Raw genomic sequence first — 24,138 nt, forward strand, 5'->3', positions numbered from 1 at the left:
GATTAGGCACCTCCTTCCCACATGGGAGGTCCCAGGTTTGGTTTCAGTGCCTCCAAAAAGATGAGCACACAACAGACACAGCAAGAACAAACAATGGGGGGAGTGGGAGAGAAATAAATAACTAAATAAAAATCTTAAAAGAAAAAAGAGCAATAGGAAGCTAGTGATCAATTGAGGAGATGATGGAATTAGATGTCTTCAGCAAAGATTTCTGACTGCAGCATGGACTAGCAAGGAATTGGAATAGGTTCAGAGTGATGTAGCATATACCAGTTAGGAAGACATAGTAGTAGAATTCGAGCACTACAATGAAAGCGTGGACTAAGGTAGGTGGGTATGGTGGAGATGAACAAGATTGGATAGATTTGAGATAAATTTAGGAAGTAAAATCTGTAGGATCTGGTGATGGATTGGATAGAGAAGAGAGGGAGAGGGAAGTTTTGGTATACCTGGTGACACATAGCATTCAGTAGAAAAGAACCAGGGTGCCAGAAGGGGAAGAGGGGTTGGGGAGATGGTGAGTTGAAGAACCTGTGGGGCACAGGGCACCTTTGAGACATGCCAGGGGGGTGTCAAATGGCAGGTGTATAGACGGATCTGAGTGAAAGATCTATGTGACATTTGCAGTTGGTAATTAATGCCATGGGTATGACTGGAACTAGCCCAGGAGAAGCAGAGAGCAAGAAGGCCCAGGACTTTAAGCTTTAATGGACCAGTAGGAGAGGAAGAATCTGCAGAGGAGATCAAAAAGTGGTGACCAGAGAGGCAGAGAAAACCAGTAGGTGTCCCTAAAATCACAGTAGGAAAGTGGTTCAAGGAGAGGGGGTGAGAAATGGTGGGTGCTGCTATCAGCACTGTTGGTGGAGCAGAGGGACAGGAACCCAGACGGGTGGGCTGGGGAGTGGTGGGAGGGGAGGAGATGGAGACAGCATAGTGCAGGCAGCTGCTCCAGAAGGCTGGGCTGTAAAGGAGAGGAAAGAGGGCGACAGCTGGAGGGGGATGAGGACCAAGGGAGGGGTCCCCCCGTCCTCTTTCCCACTCTCTTCTTTCTTTTTTTCTTTTTTTTTTTAAGATTTATTTATTTATTTATTTCTCTCCTATCCCCCACCCCAACCACCCACCCCAGTTGTCTGTTCTATGTGTCTATTTGCTGCATCTTCTTCTTTGTCCGCTTCTGTTGTCTGTGTTTCTTTTTGTTGCATCATCTTGCTGTGTCAGCTCTCCATGTGTGCGGTGCCATTCCTGGGCAGGCTGCACTTCTTTCGCGCTGGGCGGCTCTCCTTACGGGGCACACTTCTTGAGCGTGGGGCTCCCCTATGCGGGGACACCCCTGTGTGGCAGGGCACTCCTTGCGCGCATCAGCACTGCGCATGGGCCAGCTCCACACGGGTCAAGGAGGCCCAGGGTTTGAACTGCAGACCTCCCATGTGGTAGGCGGACGCCCTAACCGCTGGGCCAAGTCCGCTTCCCCTCTCTCCTTTCTTCATCCTTCCTTCCTGCCTCCCCAACCCCCAAGATTGGAGGGAGTTGCATATGTTTAAAGGCATAGAGAGGACTCAGTTGAACAGAAGGGATTCTCTACCTAGTAAGATTCCTGAGAAGTAGCAGCACAGACGGCGGGGTAACCTTGCACCACTGTAACAGGAGAAAGGAAGGCAGGGCATGGGCTGGTGTAACAGTTCATTTGCTTGGACCTGCTGGTTCTTACCTTCTCTGACAAGTAGGGAGCTGAGACCTTCTGAGAATGTTTGAAATAATTGTGGAAAATGGGAAGGAGCTGACTAGGGGAAATGAGGATTTCTGAGTGGAATTAAGCACACTTTTAACAGCTGGAGACCATGCCTTTATAGGAAAGGCTCCTGTCCTGTTCCCTGACCCCGTGTGCTTGGCTGCTTGGGTATGGATGCAGAGAAAGCGCGTGGCTGGGTTCATCTAGGAGTTTAGCCAGATGTGGTGGTTAAAGATGAGAGACAAAGGAACTTAAGGTCTTGGTAAACACGTTGTTGAATGCTAGACAGCAGAATGTAAGCTGGACATGGAGAGAAGTGAAGGCAGGACAGGATGGGCAAACCAGAAGGAGCCGAGAGGATCCTGGAAGAGGAGAGGAAAGGGCAGTGGTGGTGGGAAGAGGTGAGCCATACAGCTTAGAGGCAGGCCGTGGCACCTCGGAGGGAGCCCTTTTAGAGGTGGAGCAGCTAAAGTGAGGACAAGGTCCAGCAAGGACATGGGACTGCATGGCTGAAGTGGGTGAGGTGAAGGCCGTGGAGGTGGGGCACCCGAGGACCCGAGAGGTCAGGGTGCTGGCCACGTGGGTGGTGAGGTCGTCCAGGATGACGGCAGAGGGCTCGGGGTGGACAGGAAGTCTGTGTCCTGGGAGCCAAAGTCTGTGATAAATGACAGGGTGTGGCCTGGAGTCCAGTAGCGAGCCGTGACTGAGTGGAGGCGGGAGGCTGCAGGGGGGGGGCCTTTCGCAATGTCCACGTCAGCCCTGGAAGTGGGGTGGGCCAAATACCTCTGTAGCACGGGGGACCCCGAGGCCCAGGAGGCTCCGTAATGTGTCCCAAGTCACAGCTGGCTTGTGGCAGAATGGGTCTTGACTCCTCGCATCGTATCCTGCGTGACACACCAGTACAGCGGTGGGGTGCCCTGCGCCCCTTCTCCCCACCTTGAGTCCCTGCTGGTGGTCAGCCAGTCCCACTCCCAGGACTGGCATGCTGTCTCCTTTCCCACCCGCAGGCCTGACATGACTGAGCCCTGTCATAGCCTGGGGTGGAGACGGTTGACCGCTCCCCGCTCCCTGCTGCCCCCTCCCCAAATCCTCACACAGAGGGAGCAAGGAGCAGGGAGTGAGAAAGTGGGGAGAGGTTGTGGGGAGATGGGGTCAGCCTGGGGGCTGGGTCGGAATGTAACTTCGGCCACTGTTTGCTGAGCACCTACAGTGTGCTGGGAAATACCTGGAATATTAATGTAGTTTATTCTCAGAGGAGGAAGCTGAGGCCCCAGAGCGCTTAGGAGAGGATGAGCTGAGAGCGCTGCGCTGGGACTCCTGGACCCTCTTGGTGGCTGTGGGTGTCGTGGACAACTGGCAGAACCAAAGGATTCAGAAGAGAGGGGTGCGGAGCTGTGGGGGGCTGGAGGGACTGATAGCAACCCCAGAGCTTTGGAGGGGGAGGTGCAGTTTAGATGTATAGCACAGTGAGCAGCGCCCCCACAGCCATTGTGTGTCAATATTCAGAACTTGTATGACAAAGGCAGGGCCAGGGGATCCAGCGCAGACAAGGTGAAGCCTCTGAACAGCCCCCCCCCCATGGACCCTGGCACTCCCCACCAGAAACCCTCCTTCCTCTCACATCCCTGCGCCAGCGTCCCCCGTGCCACCCTGGGAGTGCAGGTACGGGTGTGAATAAAAACATGCATAGCCTCCCTGTGGGGCCGTGGGGAGGGGATGCACAGCGACAACTCTGCTAACTCTCCTAGGCTGCAGTCAAGCGTGGCAGGGGACCTGAGCCGGGCAGGGAGGTGGACGGCTAAGAGGGTGCGAGGGTGCGGAGATAATGGTCCCTCCTGCGTTTCGCCTGGTCTCCACTCCAGCTCAGCGGCTCCTTGCCTCTGTCACAGGCTCCTCTCCGGCCAGGTCTCCGGCCCTGTGGGCCCGGGATCGTGGCCAGAGGCTGGCACCACGTCGAGCAGGACCGTTCGTGGTCTGGAGCCAGAAGGAGCCAAGATCCAGAAACCAAGGGCCCTGGAGGGGCTGAGCTAGGAGAATCACAAAGCCCTTGGAGGATTTTCGAAGGACAGCAGGCCCAGACCAATTCTGTGCAGTCCCCTGGGCAAACCGAGGCCACCGAGGAGCAGGAGGGCGGAGCTGGTTTCCCTTCTGTTCTAGAGACACACCGTCTCTCGCTGTCGCGGCTGTCCGGCAGCAGAGTGCATGTCCTGTGAGGGGGCCAGCTCCCCAAGCCTGGGACGCTCCAGCTGGGGTGTCCTGAGTCCCTGCCAGGTGGCCGGACCTGGGACTCCCACCACGTCCCCTGTGAGGATGAGGATAATCCAAAGTGGGGGCTGGGGCCACCATGAGTCTCTGGACGTGGGCCTCCCCGGGCCGGGCGGTGCCCCGGGGGGTGGGAAGGAGAATGCGTGGGGGCCCTTATCAGGTCATCTCCCAAGCGCTTTGTCCAGGGGTCCAGTTTTTCTCACGGAGTCTCCAGGATTCCACATCCAGGCCCCAGGCTGCGTCAGCTCAGAGGGCAGAGGCGGGGTGGGGAGGGAAGGGTTGCGTCGCACGTGCCCTTTCCCAACGGGCAGAGCAGGAGATTGGGCGCGTGAGAACCAGCCGGGAAGCATAAATCCAGTCAGATGCTGACCGCTGCTCTTCCCAGACGCTGTCGCTGGGTGTGGAGAGTGGGGCCCGGGGGTCTCTCAAGAGGCAAGCGGTGCTCAGGGCTCTTCTAAAGCTGGCCTCCTTGATGACAACCACAGGGAGGTTTCCAGCTGGGACCATGGCACGGGGTGGCGGGGTGGAGGGGGAAGGCCGGGCAGCGCCTCGAGCCTGGCTGTGCTGCTCCGAAAGGGGCATGGCTTTGTCCTTGGCCGTCAGGGATTTAGTGGCAAACTCTCCCCGTGGTTGCTGTCCTGGGCAGGGGGTTTGGGTACGGCGGGGTGCAGTTGTGGTAAAGAGGTGGGAATTGGACTCAAGAAGGTTGGGAGTTTGGGAGAGGAACATCTATGGCCTGGTCCTACTTCTATTCATACAAAGCAAATGGGGGAACAGGAGAAAAGATAATAAAAAATGGATCTGTCTTTTCTCCGCCTGCCTTCTTTATGCATCTTGCTTAGCTCCCTGTCCTTGGAGGGCCCCAGCTGTTCCTCGGAGGGATTTTTCAATCAGATGGGGCCCTGAGTTCACCAGAGATGAGCAGCTGGGACCTTGAGACGGAAAGAAAGACCCAGAATGGAGTTTAATAGCCAGCCAGGGCTGTCTTGCATGGTGGGGGTGGACCTGCAGAAGGAAAAATTGCTTGGAGAGCTCTGGTGATGGGCTTGGGGATGGGTCCTGGAGAACCTGGCAGCTGGGGTGGTGCGAATGGAGAGAACCAAGCATCCTTAGCTGTTCCAGGGACCTTGGAATTCGGCCACAGGGTTGGGGTGATCCCAAACTAAAGCCTGTTCAGGTGGTGACCCAAGAAAATTGAAAGGAGGTCTCGCAGGCCTCGGGAGCTTCGGGGGTCTAGGGGAAGAGGATAGGCAAGTGGGTGGGAGAGCCTGGTCCAGTGGGGGTTCCTGGGATGACTTGCACTCAAGTGTAGTGGGACCAGACACCATGTCCTAAAGCATGAAAGCTAGAAAGGTGAAGACAGTTTTACCTGAATGGCAGCTGGAATCTGTTTCATTTTCAGAAAAGCTTTAATTGGGGTTTTATGGAAGCAGAGCAGCTCAGTGGAGTGGGGGAGGCGATGGAGAGACACTGGTTCTGGTGGGAGGGTGCTAGGGGTTTGTGTGCTAAGAGTGTCACCAGGAGTGTATAACAGGGGGTTGGGGAAGGGCAGTTAGGAAAAGTGGTAGCATCCCCAAAACACTTTTCTTGGAAAGTGAACCTCTTCACTCCCTTCTGCTCTTCTTCCTTTCTTCCTAGTTTTTGTTTTGTTTTGTTTTGTTTTTTTAGGAGGTACTGGGGATTGAACCTGGGACCTTGACATTGAAGCATACACTCAGCCACTGAGCTACTGAGTTATCCCTGCTTCACTCCCAGTCTTTTTTTATCAGAATTTCTAATACATTCTCTTAGTTTTAAAAACCGATAGAACTTTGAACAGCTATTTGCATACCAGTGTTCATAGCAGCATTATTCACAATATCCAAAAGGTGGAAGCAAACCAAGTGTCCTTCAGCAGATGAGTGGCTAAACAAAATGTGGCATATACAATAGAATATTATTCAGCTGGTAAAAGAAATGAAGTTCTTGCTACAACATGGATCAACCTTGAAGACATCATGCTGAGTGAAATAAACCTGACAGAAAAAACACATATTGTATTATCTTTCTTATTTGAAATACCTAGAATAAGCAAAGTCACAGAGACAAAAGGTAGATTATAGGTTACCAGGGACCAGCAGGTCAGGAGAAGAGGGATGCTATTGCTTAGGGGGTACAGAGTTTGTTTGAGGGGATAAAAATGGGTAATGGATGTTAGTGATGGTAGTGCAATATTGCAAATGTAAGTAAACAACTGCGTTGTAATGATTAAACTGGGACATTTTGAGTTGTATATCTATAATTCTACAATGAAATATTAAAATATAAACACACTGGAGCTAAAAGGTTTGTAAAGAAATCTAGAGGTCTTTGCCACACCTCAGCCCCAGTCTAGCTCCACAGAAACAATGGATTTCAACTCTCACCTATTCAGCTTTGGTTGATAATATTCCTAAAGATTATGCTGATCTGCTATTTCTTAATTTTTCAGTTTTATACATTATTTATTGGTCTTTTTTTTTTTTAAGATTTATTTATTTATTTAAATCCCCCCCCCCCCCACTTGTCTGTTCTCTGTGTCTTTTTGCTGCGTCCTGTTTCTTTGTGTTGTCGTCAGCGGCACGGGAAGTGTGGGCGGCGCCATTCCTGGGCAGGTTGCACTTTCTTTCACTCTGGGCGGCTCTCCTTATGGGGCACACTCCTTGCGCGTGGGGCTCCCCTACGCGGGGGACACCCCTGCGTGGCAGGGCACTCCTTGCGCGCATCAGTGCTGCGCATGGGCCAGCTGCACACAGGTCAAGGAGGCCCGGGGTTTGAACCGTGGACCTCCCATGTGGTAGACGGACGCCCTAACCACTGGGCCAAGTCCATTTCCCTATCGGTCTTCTTTTATGGTGGGTGAGGCTTCCTCCCACCTCTCGCACACGCACGCACGCACACACTTCCCCATCCCAACACCCAACCGTTGTCTCAGTGTACTTATTTTGGCAAAATAAAAACTCAGTAGTTATGTTACTATAATTAAATTATTGCTCACTGGGTATTAGGATTACATTTTCTTTTCTTCTGTAATACTTTATCATTAAGTTCATCACGGCCTTTTTGCCCACCATTTCTTTGTTTTCTATAACCCTGTTATGAATTCTGCTCACTCTCCAAACTCGCTTTCTGCCTGATCTAACACCCAGATATGAACCAGTGAGAGCCTCTGGAAGTTCCGTTCTCCTCCGTCTGCTGCACCATGTCGCCTGGGGACTTGTCTTTGCCACTCTCCTCTGTAGTGACTCTGTGTCCAGGCTGCTGGGATTTCCTCCTACTCAATTTACACCTGTATGCTCCCAAAGCTCCCTGAGAAAAAGGGCATGGGAAGTAAATGTTTGTAGTCCTGGTATGTCTAAAAACATCTCCCTTCTACCCTCGCTCATGATAGCTTAGTTGTGAATAAAATTCTAAGTTAACATTTATTTTCTGTTTGAAATTTGAAGTTGATTTTCTGGCATCTTCTCATTTGGACAAGTCTGGTACAATCTGATCTTTTATGGGTTTTCTCTTTAGGAATCTTCACCACTGTTCCTTTATCCCTGGTTCACTCAAGAGCCGGGCTCTCAGTGGCCCCCTTCACTCTGCAAATTCATGGCCTTCAGTTCTTGTCCTCCATTAATTCTTTGTTCATTTCTTCCCTTCTATTTTTCCTTCTCTCTTCCTGGAACTCATGTTAGTAGGATGCTGCAACTTCTGGTTTGTTTTTCTAAGCTTCTCATATTTTATCTCCTGGTTTCTTTTTGCTGTACTTTCTAGGAGATTTCCTTAACTTTATTTTCTAGCGCTTTTATTACTTCTTAAAGTTTTTGCTCTCATATTTTTAACTTCCAAAGGACCCCCTAAGGTTACTAATTATAGACTAATTTTAAAAATACTTTATGTATTCTGTATTGTCTGTTTTCTCTGTGTGTGTTTGCTTTAAACTCTCCCACACTGGAGGCTTTCTTCAAATTCATGTAATTCCTTGGCTTGCCGTTCATGCTTGAGAGGGAGGCAGGAGGGCAACTCGGCATGTGTGAACGAGGCTCGTGGATTGGTACGCCCATTGTAAAGGGGGCTCTGGCTGTTTTTTCCCTGGGGTACCCTCCAAATGTCAATCTCTGAAGGTCTTATCTTTGGGACCTACAATCTCTAGTTGGGGAGTATCTCATGCCAAATACCATATAATGGAGTTGACTTAAAAACAGGAATTTACTGTCTCATGGTTTTGAGAGGCAGAAGTCCAAAATCAAGATGTTGGTAAGGCTATCCTTTTCCCAGAGTCAGTAGTCTGTCTCTGTCACATGGCAGTCCCCCATCACATGGCAATCTGCTTCATTCTTTCCGCTAGTGGCTCTCTCTGACTTTTGGCTTCTATGTTTTTTGGCCTCTTCAGGTTTCTGGTTTCTACTGAGTGACTGTGTTGGAATTTCCTCTTTATAAGGCCTCCAGTAATGTGGATTAAAACCCACCCTAATTCAATTTGGCCACACCTTAACTGACAATAACATTTTTATTTTTTTTAAAGATTTATTTATTTATTTATCCCCCCCCCCCCCCCCCCCGCTGGGTTGTCTGTTCTCTGTGCCTTTTTGCTGCGTCTTGTTTCTTTGTCCGCTTCTGTTGTCGTCAGCGGCATGGGAAGTGTGGGTGGCGCCATTCCTGGGCAGGCTGCACTTTCTTTCACGCTGGGCGGCTCTCCTCACAGGCGCACTCCTCGCGCGTGGGGCTCCCCTACGCGGGGGACACCCCTGGGTGGCACGGCACTCCTTGCACGCATCAGCACTGAGCATGGGCCAGCTTCACACGGGTCAAGGAGGCCCGGGGTTTGAACCGTGGACCTCCCATGTGGTAGACGGATGCCCTAACCACTGGGCCAAGTCCGCCGTCACAATAACATTTTTAAAAGGTCCTACTTATATATGGGCTCATATCCACAGGGAGATGGATAATGATTAAGAAAGTGTCTTTTGTTCAGGTGACATGAGTCAGACTATCCCAGGGAGTATATGTCTTGTTGCCTGTGTTCTGGGAACAGATGCAAGGGGCTGGGGGCTCACGAGTTCATTCACAGACCTTCACACATTCTCCTTCAGCCACACTTTTTATCCCTACCTCATTATGCTTGGTGTTCCTATGACTGGATTCTCTCCAGTGCAATCCTCGAGAGAGGAAGCATCTACCCTGTTCTCCGCTGGGTAGTGCAATTGCCTTGCTGTGCTCATGGGGGAGTGGGGACTCAAGAAATATTGGACAGTCAGCTGAATAGTGTCCCCTCGCCCCCACAATTCATGTCTACCGAGAACCTCAAAATGTGACCTTATTTGTCGATAGAGTCTTTGCAGATGGAATTAGTTAAGATGAGGTCATACTGGATTGGGTGGGCTCCAAGTTCAGTGAGTGGTGTCCTTACAAAATGAGGAAGGAACACACAGGGACACACAGGGATAGTGCCATGTGCTGAAGGAAGCAGAGAGTGATATGTCTACAAGACAAGGATCATGAAGGATTGCTGGCACCCACCAGAAGTTAGGAGACAGGCATGGAATAAATACTCCCTCAGGGCCTCCAGAAGGAAGCAACTCAGCAGTTCTAGGAAGCTAATGCAGGAGGTCAAGTTTCTTCTCCATGTATAGATTTTCAGCCAGTCCCCTTTTCTCAGCCCAGGCTTCATCTACCAGACACCTCCAAGTACTGAGACCTGGTCTGGGGGCGAATCCATCATGTTCCCTCTGTATACTGCTCTGCTAGCTTTGAGATTGTAGCTTTCTGTGCTCTACCAAGCCCTCCAGCTAATTTCCATCTTCAAAATCTTGGCATTTCTCATCAGCTTTGGTTTCCTCTCCCTCCTCTTTGTCCTTGAAGGTTTATACCTTTTTAGTTTCTTTGCTGTCTTTTAAGGGGGCTAGAGAGAAAGCAGACATAAATATGTCAAAAGTGGTACTTGTAGGGAAGCAGACTTGGCTCAACGGATGAGGCGTCCGCCTACCACGTGGGAGGTCCACGGTTCAAGCCAAGGGCCTCCTTGACCCGTGTGGAGCTGGCCCATGTGCAGTGCTGATGTGCACAAGGAGTGCTGGGCCACGCAGGGGTGTCCCCCACATAGGGGTGCCCCATGCACAAGGAGTGCACCCCATAAGGAGAGCCACCCAGCATGAAAGGAAGTTCAGCTTGCCCAGGAGTGGCACCGCACACACAGAGAGCTGACGCAGCAAGATGACACAAGAAAAGGAGACACAGATTCCTGGTGCCACTGACAAGAATAGAAGCAGACACCGAAGAACACACAGTGAATGGACACAGAGAACAGACAACTAGCTTGGGGAAGGGGAGAGAAATAAATAAACATAAATCTTAAAAAAAAAAAAGTGGTACTTGTTAACATTTTACGAAGCCCGTATAGTGAAGGGACAGTTAAGACCATATTGGACAAATAGTAGAGAAACCTCAGGAAAACAAAACTTGAGAAGATGTTGCAAGTAGGGGCTGTGTATTATGTCCTGGCTCCCCCAACAGCCACAGGCAAGTCCTACCTCTAGGTGCCCCTTTCTGAGTCAAGCATGGAAACGTGGTGGGATCTGACGTCTGATGGAAGATGGAGAATGGAAGAAGCCCTGAAGTGAGGAAGGTCACCCCAGCTGTCCTTGAACTTGCCATTCTTCATCTCCCTCTGACCAAGCCTGGACCTGGAGAAGCTGCCTGCGGAGGAAGGAGAGGGTGGCGGAGGGATGCCTGGTCCCTGCATGCGATTTGAGGGGAGCAGGCTCTGGGGATCGGTGACTCGGCCCGTATTATCTCTAAAAGCATCTGGAGAGGTAGAGTCACCATGGCTGCCAGCCCTGCGTCCCGAAGCAAATGATTTAGGAAGAGAGTAGGCTCTGTCACCCAAAAGTGTGAAAAGGAAGGGGGTTAGAGAAGAAGGGAGTGACTGTCGTGTGTAGCAAGGTTATGGTATTTGGAATTAGAATGCAAAAGTCTGACTCTTGTCTCTGTAAGTTTCAATATCTGGCCTTGGGCACACCACATAACCTCTCTGAGCCTTAGTTTTCTCTTCTGTACAATGGAGATAATATTGCCCGTCTCATGTAGTTGTTGTGAGGAAGAGAGAAGGTGGTCTGTGCTTGGCACACTGAGGGCACTCAGAAACTGCTTGTTAAAATATTAAGAGTGATCTCTTTTTCTTTGGCCTAAGAAAAAAATATATGGAATGATACTAGGCTCGGGTTCTCCCTATATGCCCCCACCCCACCCCTACTCATACTCCTTTCCATGGGGGCGTGTCACCAGCCCACTGCTATTGTAACCGACTTACCAGAGGGGACGGTGCCTGAGATGAGACCCTCCCAACCCCCCTTCCCCCAACAAGGGTGCTCAGGTCCTCCGAGTTTCTCAGACCATGGCACTGTCCAGATCCCAGGAAGAAGGGGGCTTGAGTTTCCCTGAGCAGCCCCACCCCAGTCTTTGGACTCTGGTGCCCCAGATCTCTGAGCTCACCCAGAAAGACTCTGGAGAGGGGTGTGGGACCCCCTGGATGCCTACAGCTCCGCACACCTCCAACCTGCCCCACACCCTCCCTCCAACCTGGGAGCAGGTTTGGAGTCACGCTAGAACCACACAGGACCTCTTTTGACCAGAGGAGACTTCCTTCCCAAGACATGGGGCCAAAAGAGCCCAGGTGTCCTAGGCAGCAGTCGTGGGCAGAAGCATGGGACAGGTGGCCAGCTCTCCTCCTTGTCTGTGAAGCAGGGCCCTGCAACTGCTAGAGTAGGGATCGTGGGGGGCTTTGGGAGGCAGTGGGAGCTGGCAAGGCCCTGAAATGTAGTTAGAGGGGTCACGCAGGCACATGTATATGCACGTGCAGTTTCTCAGACTTACCCTTATGGACACATACCCTTTCTCACACACAGGCCTGTTTCTTATTCCAGAAAACACATTTCACTCTCCTATCCCTGCAGCACACACCCACACCCACACACACTATACACCTTCTATCTGCCCAAACTTAAGGCTATGAGGAAGAGGTGGAGGGACCACAGGAAATTTTGTAAAACTAGGCTGGCTAAGAGCAGAATTCAGAGACCCATCAGGCTTTTCCTATCCACAGTTATCAACAGAGAAAGGAGTGGTCCAGGGGTAGGAGAATTGCTCACTTTACAGAGTAGATGTTGAGTTTATGATTCCTTACCCAGAGGTATAGAGACACAGCCAGGATCTTGGGGGATGAAATACCTTCTCCAGATAGCCACAACATCTCCCAGTGTTGACATGCTCAAAGGAATACTGATGATTCAAGAGATCCTGGAGGGTGTTTTCAAGGGTAGAGATGGGGGTGGAGGCAGGTTGTTGCGTTCCCATGGCAGCTTATCTCATTGCCATAGCAACACAGTTCTGCCTCCATCCTTGGAGTCCTGGTTTCTGCAGTGGGTGATCACTGATGCTCCATGGTATGGCAGTGGGTCCCACAAACCTCTGGGAAAGAACAAATCCATCCAGCATAGTGGTACCCTGAGACTATCAAATAGTGAGGGGCTTTTTTGTCGGGAGGGGATTTCCTGGGTTTTCCCTACTGACAAGCTCTACTCCTGTCTGCAACAATTCTAGCTCTCCCGTGAGTGGGGCCACCGGGCACAAACCCTCAGCACTCCCTGCACCGCGGGGGCAGAGTGCCCTTTCTAGATCTCCACCACGGCTTACTGGTATAGACCCCTGCCGTCTCAGAGAGATGTCCCAGTGTGGTGGGGGAGCCAGGCTCTGGCATCAGGAGACCTGGGGTGGAGTATCGGGCTTGCCGGGCACCAGCTGTGTGCCTCGAGTGAGTTATTCATCTTTCTGAACCTCAGGGTTCCTACCTGGAAAGTGGGATGAAGCATGCCTATCTCCCTGAACAGTTACAGGGACCCAGGAAGGGATGGATGTAAAGTACTGCACCCATCCTGGGCTTCCCCGGGGGAGTGGATGGCCCAGTGCCCTGCTGATGTCCCTTACATGGGGAGCCGTGCCTCGGGGCCTGGGGGCTGAGCACCCTTGCTGAGGTCTGCCTCTGTGCGGCAATGTTTAAGCCTGAGTGGGCAGAACTGCTTCTGGGGGTGGTTGGCACCTCTTCCCGGGTGAGCTGTCCAACTGGCTGGCGCTTTCCCTGGGAAAGGGGGAGGCCCTCAAGCAAGCAGCTTCCTCCCTCCGCTCCCCTTCCTCTCCCCCACCCCCCAGCTGGACAGGTGGGCCGTGGGCCATGCCAGTTTGCAAAATGCTTGTCATACCTATCTGCAGTGAGACAAGGGCAGGAATTAAGAGCAAGCCTTCAATTACAAGGTACCAGGGGTGAGAGGGGTGGGGAGTGGGGAGTCATTGCTTCATGGGGGCAGAGTTTCTGTTTGGGGTGATGGGAAAGTTTTGGGAATAGATGGTACTGATGGAAGTACAATATTGTGAATGTAAATAGCACTGAATTGTACACTTGAAAGTGGTTAAAGTGGGAACTGCTATGTTATACATATTACCACAATTTAAAAAAAAGAGTGCCCCTTCAGACATTTTTATTGAAATTTGATATTGCCGAAACATGCAAAGTGGCATCAATTTGGGCTTCTATTTAGTTATTATTTTTAATTTTTGGTTTCTCGGGGATTCACCTTTATTTATTTTGAATAAGAATTGATTTGCAATGATTGCGGGGGAAAAAAACCAAAAAACTGGTCTTTCACCGGGCGTAGTTTGAGAAGCACGGACGTCGATGACACAGAAGTCACCTTAAAACCAACTAGAGATCCAGTTAGGGAGAGAAGAGGAACCAGCTCATCAGCGCTGCTTGCAAAGATTAACCACGAATCACGCCTCGAGGAGTCGAGGAGTCGGCAGCGTTGGCTTTATTGCCTCGGCACAGAGTTGCCCCTCTCGCTCGCCAGCCCCTCAAGCCCGCCGAGGTCCCACCCTCCCCGCTGGCAGCTCCCTCCCAGGGCTCGCGGCTCAGCCCCTCCCGGCGCCTCGGGGGCGGCTCCCCAGCGGCGCCCCCCGCTTGCCGTAGCGCAGGCCGAAGGAGTTCCAGTTGTAGGCGGCCGGGTCCTTCTCCCTCTGCACCAGCACCGCGCCCCGGGGTGCCGGGATCAGGCGGCTGCGGGGGACGCACAGGCCTGGCCGCTGGGGCGCCACGGGTCTCGCAGGGGGAGCGCACAGCGAAGGCCCGCGAGGGCTCGGCCCCGCCGCCGAGGGCTTTCTCTCCTCGCAGCGCAGGCTCTGTTCCCACGGGTCCAGGACGGCCAGGGGTCCTAGCCGCTGGCCTAGGACAGAGAGCCACAGGGAGAGGCTGCGGTGAGGCCGGGGCACACGCGAGTTCAGGGCCCAGGAAAGGTTATGGAACATCTATTCGGATCCCCCACTCTTTTTTGTTGTTCTTGTTCCCAGACTTTTAAGGAACTCCAAAATAAATGCCAGGGGGAGTGGATGTAGCTCAGTGGTTGAGCCCCTGCCTCCCATGTATGAGGTCCTGGGATCAATTCCCCAATACCTCCTAAAGTAAAAAAAAAAAGTAATACATAAATACTCTGTAGAGCCAGTGTGACCACTGTGGCTTAGGTTGTTAGACCATTTGCTGCTCTCTGGTCTAGTTCTGGTCCCCAAACCCCCCCTCCCATGACTCCCTTGTATGTTTGCTCCTTGTCTGTTTTTTTCTTTAGGAGGCACCAGGAACCGAACCAGGGACCTCCCGTGTGGTAGGTGGGAGCTCAATCACTTGAGCCACATATGTTTCCCTAATATAAAATATTTTAATGATAATTCTGATAAACAAATAAAATCAAAACCATGTTGGGAAGCAGACTTAGCCCAGTGGATGGGGCGTCCGTCTGCCACATGGGAGGTCCTCAGTTCAAACCCCGGGCCTCCTTGGCCCATGTGGGGTTGTCCTGTGCTGATGCATGTAGGGAGTGCCCTGCCAGGCAGGGACCCCCCACCCCCGCATAGGGGAGCCCCACGCGCGGGGAGAGCTGCCCAGTGCGAAAGAAAGTTCAGCCTGCCCAGGAGTGGCGCTGCACACGCAGAGAGCTCATACAACAGGATGACACAACAAGGGGAAACACAGATTCCCGTGCCGCTGACAACAACAGAAGTGGACAAAAACAAGAATGTGCCGCAAATGGACACAGAGAACAGACGACTGGGTGGGGGAGAAGGGGAGAGAAATGAATAAAAAATAAATCTAAAACAAAAACACAAAAAATCAAAACCATGTTGGGGGGAGCAGATGTGGCTCAAGCAACCACAAGGAAGTTGGACAGACACAGAAAGTGCAAAACAACGAGGGGGAGGGGAGAAACTTAAAAAAAATTAAATGACTTCCTTCTAGGAAGCAAACAAGGTATGGCTTGGAAATAACTAAGACTAAAATGTTTGCTGGACACCTGGCTTTGCCCCTCTTTTTGGCTGCCTGGCACAGCTGTTGCATTTTAGTGACGGCTGGACTTGGGGCTGTTGTGGGGATCGTGTTCATTCACCTCTGTATCCCCCACAGTGCTTGAACCAGGGTAGTAGGGCCACAGTAAACGCTTGTTAAAGATGTGGAAATCAACCAAAAGCTTGCAGTAACAAATCAAGAAAGCGGAGGTGTCCGCTGTTTCGCCCACCTGGCATACAACCTTGGTCCCTGATAACAGTAACCGTGACCCCTAATAAGCTCTATTAGGACCCAACAAAGAACAGAAATTACCTGGGTCACCCTAACTGCCCGGCAGCACCCACTCCCAGTGTAATTTCTTCCCCTCATCCTGCGGGTTAGCAAGACTCATTTGGAGGACACTTGACATGCATGCCTCATCAAGTTAACCATACTTCTTTGGCAGTAAAATAATGCGACTGGCTCTGAATAGACAAAAATCATGGCCAATTGTGATGAGACTAGTGGAAATGAGGCTGGGGGTGGGAGTGGGTGGGGAGGTGCCTTTGAGTCCTGCTCCTCAAAGCCCTGGCATGCTTTGGAGAAGAGAAGTGTGTGCATGGTCCAGAAAATCCGCCTGGAGGCCCCTCCCAGCCCCTCCCCTGCCCAGGGCCTGGCTGAGATGGGCACCCTTCCTGGCTGCACCCGCTATCCCAGCAGCTGGGGCACTGCTCAGACTACTCTTGTGACCTCACTGAAACCCTTTTGCCCAACAGACCCAACGACTCAGAGTACCCGGGCAGTGGTGGGTTATTTCCTTGGCAGCCTCCCTCACCCGGAAGGAATTCCTGATCCCAGGAGGGAAGACTCTTTTGGCACAAGACACCTGGGGCCGTGCTCTCTTTGCTCTGGGACATCTGCAGTAACACCAGATGTGTAAAGAGCCTGCTGTCAGTTCCATAGAGAGAGGAAGTGGGCCCAGCGAGCTTAAGCCACGCGCTCTGGTTTGCCCAGAAAGCTGCCACCCAGGCAGTGTTAAAAGCCATGCCCGCTTGCGGGCGCCGCCCAGCACACACGTTCTTGGGGCGCTCTGGCTCCGGCTGGGCTTCTGCAGTGTTGCACTGAGTGACTTTGGGAAAGATTCTTTCCCTCTTTGGGCCTCAGTTTCCCCAGCTCATGAGTTCCTCAGTGAACTCATAAGGTTGACAGATATTGAGGATCTTTCTTTTTGTTGAGGTTCTTCTTTTTTCTCCCAAATTCCCTCCGAACTCAGGGTCCGAGGTCACTGATAAAAGAAGCTGGTGTAATAAGTTCCCTTCCAGCAGGTCTCTGCACAGAGAGGTGGTCGGCATTGAGCTGAGAACACGGTGTGAGAACACCCTGAGGGACTCAGGGCTAACGAGCCCCTGCACCTCCGTGAGCCTCCTGATGCCACAGTGGTGGCAAAGCATCCTTGGGCTGCAGGGCGCGTGGGGCTCCTAAACGAGTTGCAGGCTTAGGTTTCCATCAGGTGCGCATGCGCTGACCCGCTCTCCTGGAAAGCCCGGCAGATCTCATTTTGCAACAACGCGCTGCCTCCCGCCCACCCTCTTGCCGGGCGCTACATACCTGTGGGTCTAGGATTCTCTGCAGGGGCCACCTTTGTCAATGTCTCCCCAAAGGAGGTGGCACAGAGGAAGAGCAGCAGCTGCCAAGAAACCAGTGAATTCATCCTGGTGAGAAGAGGCAGGTCCTAGAAGCGCTCTGCGGTGGGGCCAGGGAGAGAGGAAGGCCAGGTCAGGCACTGGTCTGAGCCCGGAGCTGGGAACAGAGCCAGTGTCAGGCGGGAGCACTTTCAAAGGGAGGACACAGCCTCCGCTCTCAGAGGCTCCCAGAGGAGGGATGAGTGTGAACAAACATCACAGAAATGGGCCTGAGACCACATACGCTGTATAATAGAAGCTGAACGTGTGCTAGGCGAGGATCATCTGGGAGGTCTTCCTGGAGGAGGTAAGGTCAGCAAGGTTGGGAAAGAAGGATCTAGTTTGGTGGCAGAGACAGGATGATTCAGCTTGGGAATGGCCAGGGTACTGAATCTGAGGCTTGCTTAGAGGCATGTTAGAGAAATGAGGGGTAAGCGGCAGTGTGTGGGAGTGAGCAGGGGCGAGGGGGGACAAGGTTTGAGGTCCCAGCGTTCTCTCTAGGGCCTGGGGCAGGCACTCTTCCCTCCTTGCTGGGCTCTGTAAGTCTGCCACTCTCTGGCTTCTGCTCTCCTCTCCCTGTTAGTGCCTTCCCGAACCTGACTCCATTCCTGCCTGCTGTAATAGAAACTTAATTCTTTTCCTTTTCCACAAAAAAAAAAAAGGAGGAGGCAATCATCTTGCTCTCTCTCATGGCTCTTCACAGCCTTGAAGATCAACATTAAATGGTGTTATTGCCCATAACGCAGGGAGAAGGAAAACCTTTCCCTGATTGATCAGGTCAATTGTCTCCGTCTTCTGTTCTCCGTGGGCTCCGGGAGGAGATGAAGTCAATTGGCCTCATCATTTTGGCTGCCGAGATGGGGGCCCTGTGCCCTGACCCTCACTTCACCGCCGCTCCCTTTCCCCTCTCCTTCCCTCTGCCTCCAGCTCCTGATTCTGATCTCTTCTTGAAAAAGTCATCATGCCCTTGGAGATTGTCCAAAAAATTTATGATTAAAGGCAAACTGATGGGGAGAGAGGGAGCGCTGCAGGCTGAGCTAAAGAGGTGTCCTCACTGCACTGAAAGCCTCCTCATGGGCCAGGAGGACATGGGTGGGGGGGGGGATGAGAGAAGAATTTTGCCCCGGTTCCTATGGTTGCTCAGCCCCGTCCATCCCCTGCTCTTGTCCCCACTCCTCATCCCCTGTCCTGCTCCCTCCAGGACTCTGGCCTGGGCCAGAAGGTTGAGAATCTTGAAATGGACTCAGGAGTGCTTAAGTCTGGCCCCGCTCTGCCCTCACTCTCTCCACCTTTGGGTCTCATTGCTTGTCTCTAAAATAAGGGTGCTGGAACGCTGCCCCCTTACGTGACCACTTACCTTGGCAGACATGGATTCTGTAACACCTTGAATCCCAGAGCAGGGCTGTCTGCACCTGCCTGGAGGTCTGGGTGGGGTGTGGTGTACAGGCAGAATGAATCCACTACAGAGAACAAGGTAAAACCTTTTCTTTGTTGGCTTTAGAGCGTGTTAGCTCTGAAATCATTCTTAGGTGCAGGCGCTCTGCTGGGAACTGAGAGGTGCCCAGGTGTACCAAGACATGGGGCCGCTGCCCCCAGGAGCTCGCTGTCTAGCACGGGAAATGGACTCATAAACAGATCGCTCCCAAATGACACTGGAAATGACACGCTGGAGGTGTGTGAAAACAAGTGGGAACCCGTCCTGCAGCGCCAGGCGGGGCATGACGCCTAAGCTGAGGGGGGCTGAGCATGAGCCGTTGGGTGGATAAAGGTATACCAAAGGCGTTCCCAGCAGAGGCAGCCGCAGGAGGGACGGAGCAGGGCTGTGGGGGCACCAGGGTGGGCCTGGCAGGGCTGGGCGAGGAGGGAACCGTGGTGGACCAGTTCCATCTCCATCCTCTTTTGATGAAGAAGGGTGTGGAAACTGGGGAAGGGGCTGGCTCTGTCCCTTGCAGCACCTTGGAAGGAGTCTGAGCCAAAGAGTAGTTTGGCATTCAGCTGGCGCTCGGGTGTGCCACCCATGGGGTGGGCCGAGTGGTGAGAAGGGCAGTGCTCCTTCTTCCCTGCTCCTCCCTCTCCTCTATGGATAGCACTCAGCATGGGCATCATGTGAGAACTCTGCTTTCCAACACACACACACACACACACACACACACACACATCCAGACCCAACCGAGGCCTCCCAGAGAGCAGGGGCCCTTGGAATGGAGTTGTTCAGAAAAGAAACACCAGGTTGCAGGGGGTTTGTCCCTAGTGAGTAGAGAGGAATTCCAGGCAGGAATGGGGTGACTTCCCTCTGGAGGTGATCCCCAGTCTTAGCACTGGGAGTTTGCAGGGGAGGGGGGACCCTTTGGTAAGGGTTGTTTCTGCCGTCCTTAATTTGGGGGCCTACTCAGATGGATTCCCCAGCTCCCTACAACAGTTTCTGTGGCCTCTAATCTCAGCCAGGGGGAGTACATCACGGCATTTATTCCTCTTGCAATAGGAGAGAGACCTTGGGATGCCTGGGGTCCCGGTTTCCCTACTAAAGTGCAAGGCATTTTATTCACCCAGCTATCCCAGAATAATCCGGCCAGCAATCAGGAAGGCTCAGGAGACCCTTCCATTCTGCCTCTCCTTCTTCGCCTGCCTGGGCCCCATCTCTCAGCCCTGGGACGAACTTCCTGGAGCCTCCCTGGGCCAGGGCAGCCCCTTCCACGTGGGGATGCTGCAGGGCACCTACCTGGACTCAGGCCCGACCGGGTGGGAGCTCGCGGGGTCGCGCAGGGATGAGGCTGTGTGGGTGGGTGGACCCCGAGCAGGAGGACGGTGGGCTCCTGGGCTCCCTCTCGCTCGCTCCCTCATCACGTCCCTCTTATAAAACCCTGGGTGACGTCTCCAGGCAGAGGCCCACCCCTGCCTCCCCCCCTCCCGTCAGACCCTCGGAGCACAGCGCCCTGACTGCTGCCCCCGCCTGCCCCCTCTTCCTCCCAGTTCCAGAAGCCCTCCGCGCCCGGCCAGCTAATTCTCATTAGTTCTTTTTCCATCCCGCCTCCAGACCCACGCAGCTGGAGGCCCATTCTGGAAACAATGTGGAAATGATGTATTTGAGGAGAGTGGAGTACCGTGTCTTGTTCCCTCTCGGGACACAAACCACAGCTACATCCAGCCTGAAGTGAGCAAGACAAAGGGGAGAAAGGACAGGAGAAGGTCACGGTCTGCCCTGGGGGCTCCTCGTTCCCACACGCCCACAGAGAGAAAGCCAAGTCAGTGGGTCTCAGATGGAAGGAGGCCCCTGGGCTATGTTGTGACTCAGGGGTGCGGTGTGAGGTGGAGGGGATTCTCTCCTTTTTCCTTCCTTCCTTCGCTTCTTTTCTCAAATAATTACTGAGCATTTGCTCAGCGCGGGGTTTTGAGGTGAATATGACACATTCGGATGGGCAAGTGAGGTATGACAGAAATCAGAATAAAAGGGTAGCTCTAGAGGTGGACGTACCTGGGACGAGCCATGGAAATGCAGGTAGGAAAGGCTTCCCAGAGGAGGTGGCACTGGGGCCCACCTTCAAGGCTGAAGCCTGATTGGACAGGCAGAGGGGAACGGCAGGCTGAGCAGCAGCTGTAGCCTGTGCTCAGTGACGCACATTCTCTTCCCGTGGAGCTGCTGAGCCCCTGCGTCAGCCTCAGATACCTGAGTGTGACTCGCAGCCCTGCCAGGTTCTAACCAAGGGGCCTTAATTGCTGAAGTCCTTGGTGTCTCACTTCATAGAGATGAGGAAGAAAATAGCTGTCTTGCGGCTGTCGTGAGGCCGCCACGGCTCAGAGTCTGGCTCTGTTTCCTTCCCCCACTCCTTTTCTTTGGCCTCCAGGCCTGCGGTGACCACGCGCCTCCTGCTTCTGCCCTGGGCTGCCTTCATGGGGCTCTTCCTTGCTCAGGGCTCATCAGCCAGGGCGAGGGTGAAGATACAGCTGGTGGCTGGAGGAAGGGGTGGTGGGAAGGACGGTTCCCTCGTGCGTTACAGTAGTCTAACGTTGATGGGTGACTCCGTGATCCTGGCAGTCAACAAGGGAGCTGTGCCAGAAACTGAACATGACAGGAGCTTCTTGGGTGACAAGTTGGGGCGATGGACCGTGGATCCATGAACTCCCGCTGGCTCTGCTGGACCGGTGGTTTGGTCCTGCCCTCCGCTCCCTGTCCTCCACCGTGTGCCACCATCTCATGTCCACCTCTCACCCCCAGGAGCAGCTCCTCCTGCTGTCATTGCTTCTTGGCAGTGGCTCACTCTCCATCTTCTCTGACAACGGCTTATTAAAGGCCAGAAGAGCTCCAAGGGCACTGGCAGGGGAAGGAGACACTGGAGGACAGGTCCTCGGGCCCAAGCCTCCAAGCCCTGCTGACCTGCTCTAGGAGGTGGCCTGGTCCCCACATCTTCAGGTGTCTTTTGTCCCAGAAGATGTGACAATGAAGCACCCTCACCACATGGCCAGGAATGGCCCCCATTACATGCCTGTTGTGTGCTAGGTACGTAAGTGCTTTAAGGAACTGTGTTCATGGAATCTTCCCTACAAGCCTTTGAGAAGTATTAGCTCCACTTCAGAGATGTGGAAACTGAGACTCACAGTGCAGCAGTGAGGGAGCGGTAGAGGCTGGCCATGTCCTCAGGTGGACCTGGCTCGGGGGTCTCTGCTCTTAGCCATGCACCCATGGCTCTCAGACCAGGCCACCTGTGAGACGCACCAAGGGGCTTTCAACAGGTACGGATGCTGACCCCACCCGGAGACCACGTGGGCATGGGGCCCATGCACCAGTGCTTTTTAAAGATCCCAGAGGTTCTAATGTACAGCGAGGGTTGAGAACCACAGCACGTCACTCAGGATGGTATGGGGTGGGTGGAGTTTAGAGTTTGAGGAGCATGGAGAGGCTCAAAACGGTCCCAGAAAGAACAGTAGTTAACAGGGCCGGTGTCAACGGCCCTCCGAGAAGCAGAGAGGCCAGCTCTACTGTGGAATGGTAATGATTTACTGAACACCTATTGTGTGTCTCATTCAGTCTCACTCAGTGAAGCGGGCTAATGACACGTGCCCCTGCAGCATCCCCTCTCCCACTTCAGGATCCCGGGGTCCTCCCCACCGCCTTGTCCTGTGAATCGACACCCCTTCCTCTTCCCGGCGGGAGCCCTGGCCAGGGCTCCTCGGGACCCCTCACGCCGCTGTCAGAGCCATCCCCCAGCCACCCGCTCCTTCTCCAGTGCTTCTGTTTCTCCTTCCCCCTTCTGGCCTGCAGTCATGGCTTGGACTTCCCTTGTCTACCCAAGGCCTTTTCAACTTCGTGCCCTCTTGACCACACCATCACCGCACGCCTCAAAAGGACGCCTTTCCTCTCAGCCTGCCTCGCGCTGTCCTTAGGCCCCATGCTCTATTCTGCCTCCACCTCGTACCTCAGTGGCACTGGACGTGGCGATGGCCTTCCTCCTGAAGCTGTCCTCTCTGGACGGCATCCGCAGCCCACGTGTGCCAGCTCCTCTTCCTTCCTCCCCCCAGGGCTCTCTCACACCTCCTCGGTGAGTCCACCTCGTCCCCCAGCCCTCGGGGCCTGCGCCCCCTCTCTCTGCTCCTCAGGCTCTGACCCCAGGACTGTCTCCTATGGCTGACGAGCAAGGCCCTCTGAGACCTACACTGCGGCCCATTTCCTGATTTCAGGAGAGAGGCTCTGGGGGGCTGAAGCCAGTCTGAACCCACTTCAAGTGGATGAATCTGTGGCGTGCCCGGGTCACTGCTCAAGGCCTGGCGTCCCCATCAGCCAGACCCTGAGGAGGGAGCGGTGGGGGGCCAGTGACCTGGGATTACCCACGTCTCACCTGGGGGCATGTGGTCCGAGCTTGGTCAGCAGCCCCCGTCTGTGGCTCTCAAACTTTTCTGACCATGGGAAATATATTTTTCCCTGTGACTCTCTACAGAGGTACTTTTCATACACATATGCATTTACATAACTGAAACATATTTCATGAAACTACCCTTACATTTACTACACTCTGAAATTTTCCAGTCTATTCCATTAAAATTTTTTAAAAATTGTTTTACGGTCCCGGAATTTGGGCAGAGAGTACCCTGACTGGCCAGCAGCCCAGGGGCCCGTGCCCGGGTCTGTCACTGGAATGAACACAGGGACCCCAGCTCTCGGACCCTGACGCCCCGTACCTTGAAGGTCGTTACCTCCCTCTCCACGACGTCATCGCCTGGGGACACTTTCCTCTTAGAATCAGTGCACGTGATGGATGAACTTTCAGCTTCCAGCAGCCCGGTGCTGGCTGGAGGGCCCCCTAGCTTCTCAGGAAGTGCGTATTCAAGCTCACTCGGGAGGTCTAATTCCCATGGTCGAATTCTTCTGAATAATCCATAAAGGACTTGAACGTTTATTAGATCTGGCTCAGGGGAAGGCTCCTGCTGACCAAGCAGCAGAACCCAGATTCCACACCCAAGTCCTCACTCTGGGCCCTGGAGACCCAGCTAGGGGTACACCCCCCTTCCCACCCCTCCCGTGAGGCTGGGCCTGGGCGGTGGGAGCTGGCTGCCCCGGCTCCCCTCCACTCCCCCTCCCTCCCTCCTTTTCTAATACCATCTTTCCACAGCACTTGACAGTGGGAACTTCGCTGATGTTCCGTGAATAGAGGTATTAATAAGATCGTTTCAGCAGACGTGGCCCCATGTGGATGGCCAGGTGGAGTGGGCAAGGGCCCGTCCCTGCCTCCCCAGCCACTGGCAGGTGACCGTCGACACCCACGATGTTGCCGGGCACCGTGCGGGTCCTGGAGAAGGGCTGTGGGAACGAGCTGCCGTCCTCCCAAGCCAGGGCTGCTCGCCAGGTCTGACCGCCTGGGCCTGGCTGGCGTGGGGCTTTGTAAGGCGAGAAGGGAAATTGATTTAAAGGCTGAGCAAGCCCAAACCACCGTGGACAGAAATATATCCCCAGAAAAAGCCAGGTGCTGTAAAAGCCTCTCGTTGTGAATCGGTGGCAACTGCAGCGTTTGGGAATTTGGCGGTCTCCTTTGGGGCTCTCCCCTTAGCCTGAAGGCAGTGACAGCACATCCAAAAGTGCTGTGCCTGTCCCCCACCCTCCGCCTCTG

At 53.4% G+C, this 24,138-nt stretch overlaps 1 protein-coding gene across 1 annotated transcript; it reads right to left on the reverse strand.

Annotated features, from left to right (window-relative positions):
- Window positions 1-13,496: 13,496 nt before the first annotated feature.
- KISS1 (KiSS-1 metastasis suppressor) lies at window positions 13,497-19,893 on the reverse strand. The gene is made up of 3 exons (XM_004459073.5): window positions 19,761-19,893; window positions 16,968-17,102; window positions 13,497-14,268 (listed from the first exon to the last, which is right to left on the reverse strand). The coding sequence occupies exons 2-3, from the start codon at window positions 17,068-17,070 to the stop codon at window positions 13,958-13,960; spliced, it is 414 nt and encodes a 137-aa protein (XP_004459130.2). The 5' UTR covers window positions 17,071-17,102; window positions 19,761-19,893; the 3' UTR covers window positions 13,497-13,957.
- Between the last annotated feature and the right edge of the window lie 4,245 nt (window positions 19,894-24,138).

This window comes from Dasypus novemcinctus, chromosome 13, assembly GCF_030445035.2.
Source record: "Dasypus novemcinctus isolate mDasNov1 chromosome 13, mDasNov1.1.hap2, whole genome shotgun sequence".
In the NCBI taxonomy this organism is placed as follows: Eukaryota; Metazoa; Chordata; class Mammalia; order Cingulata; family Dasypodidae; genus Dasypus; species Dasypus novemcinctus.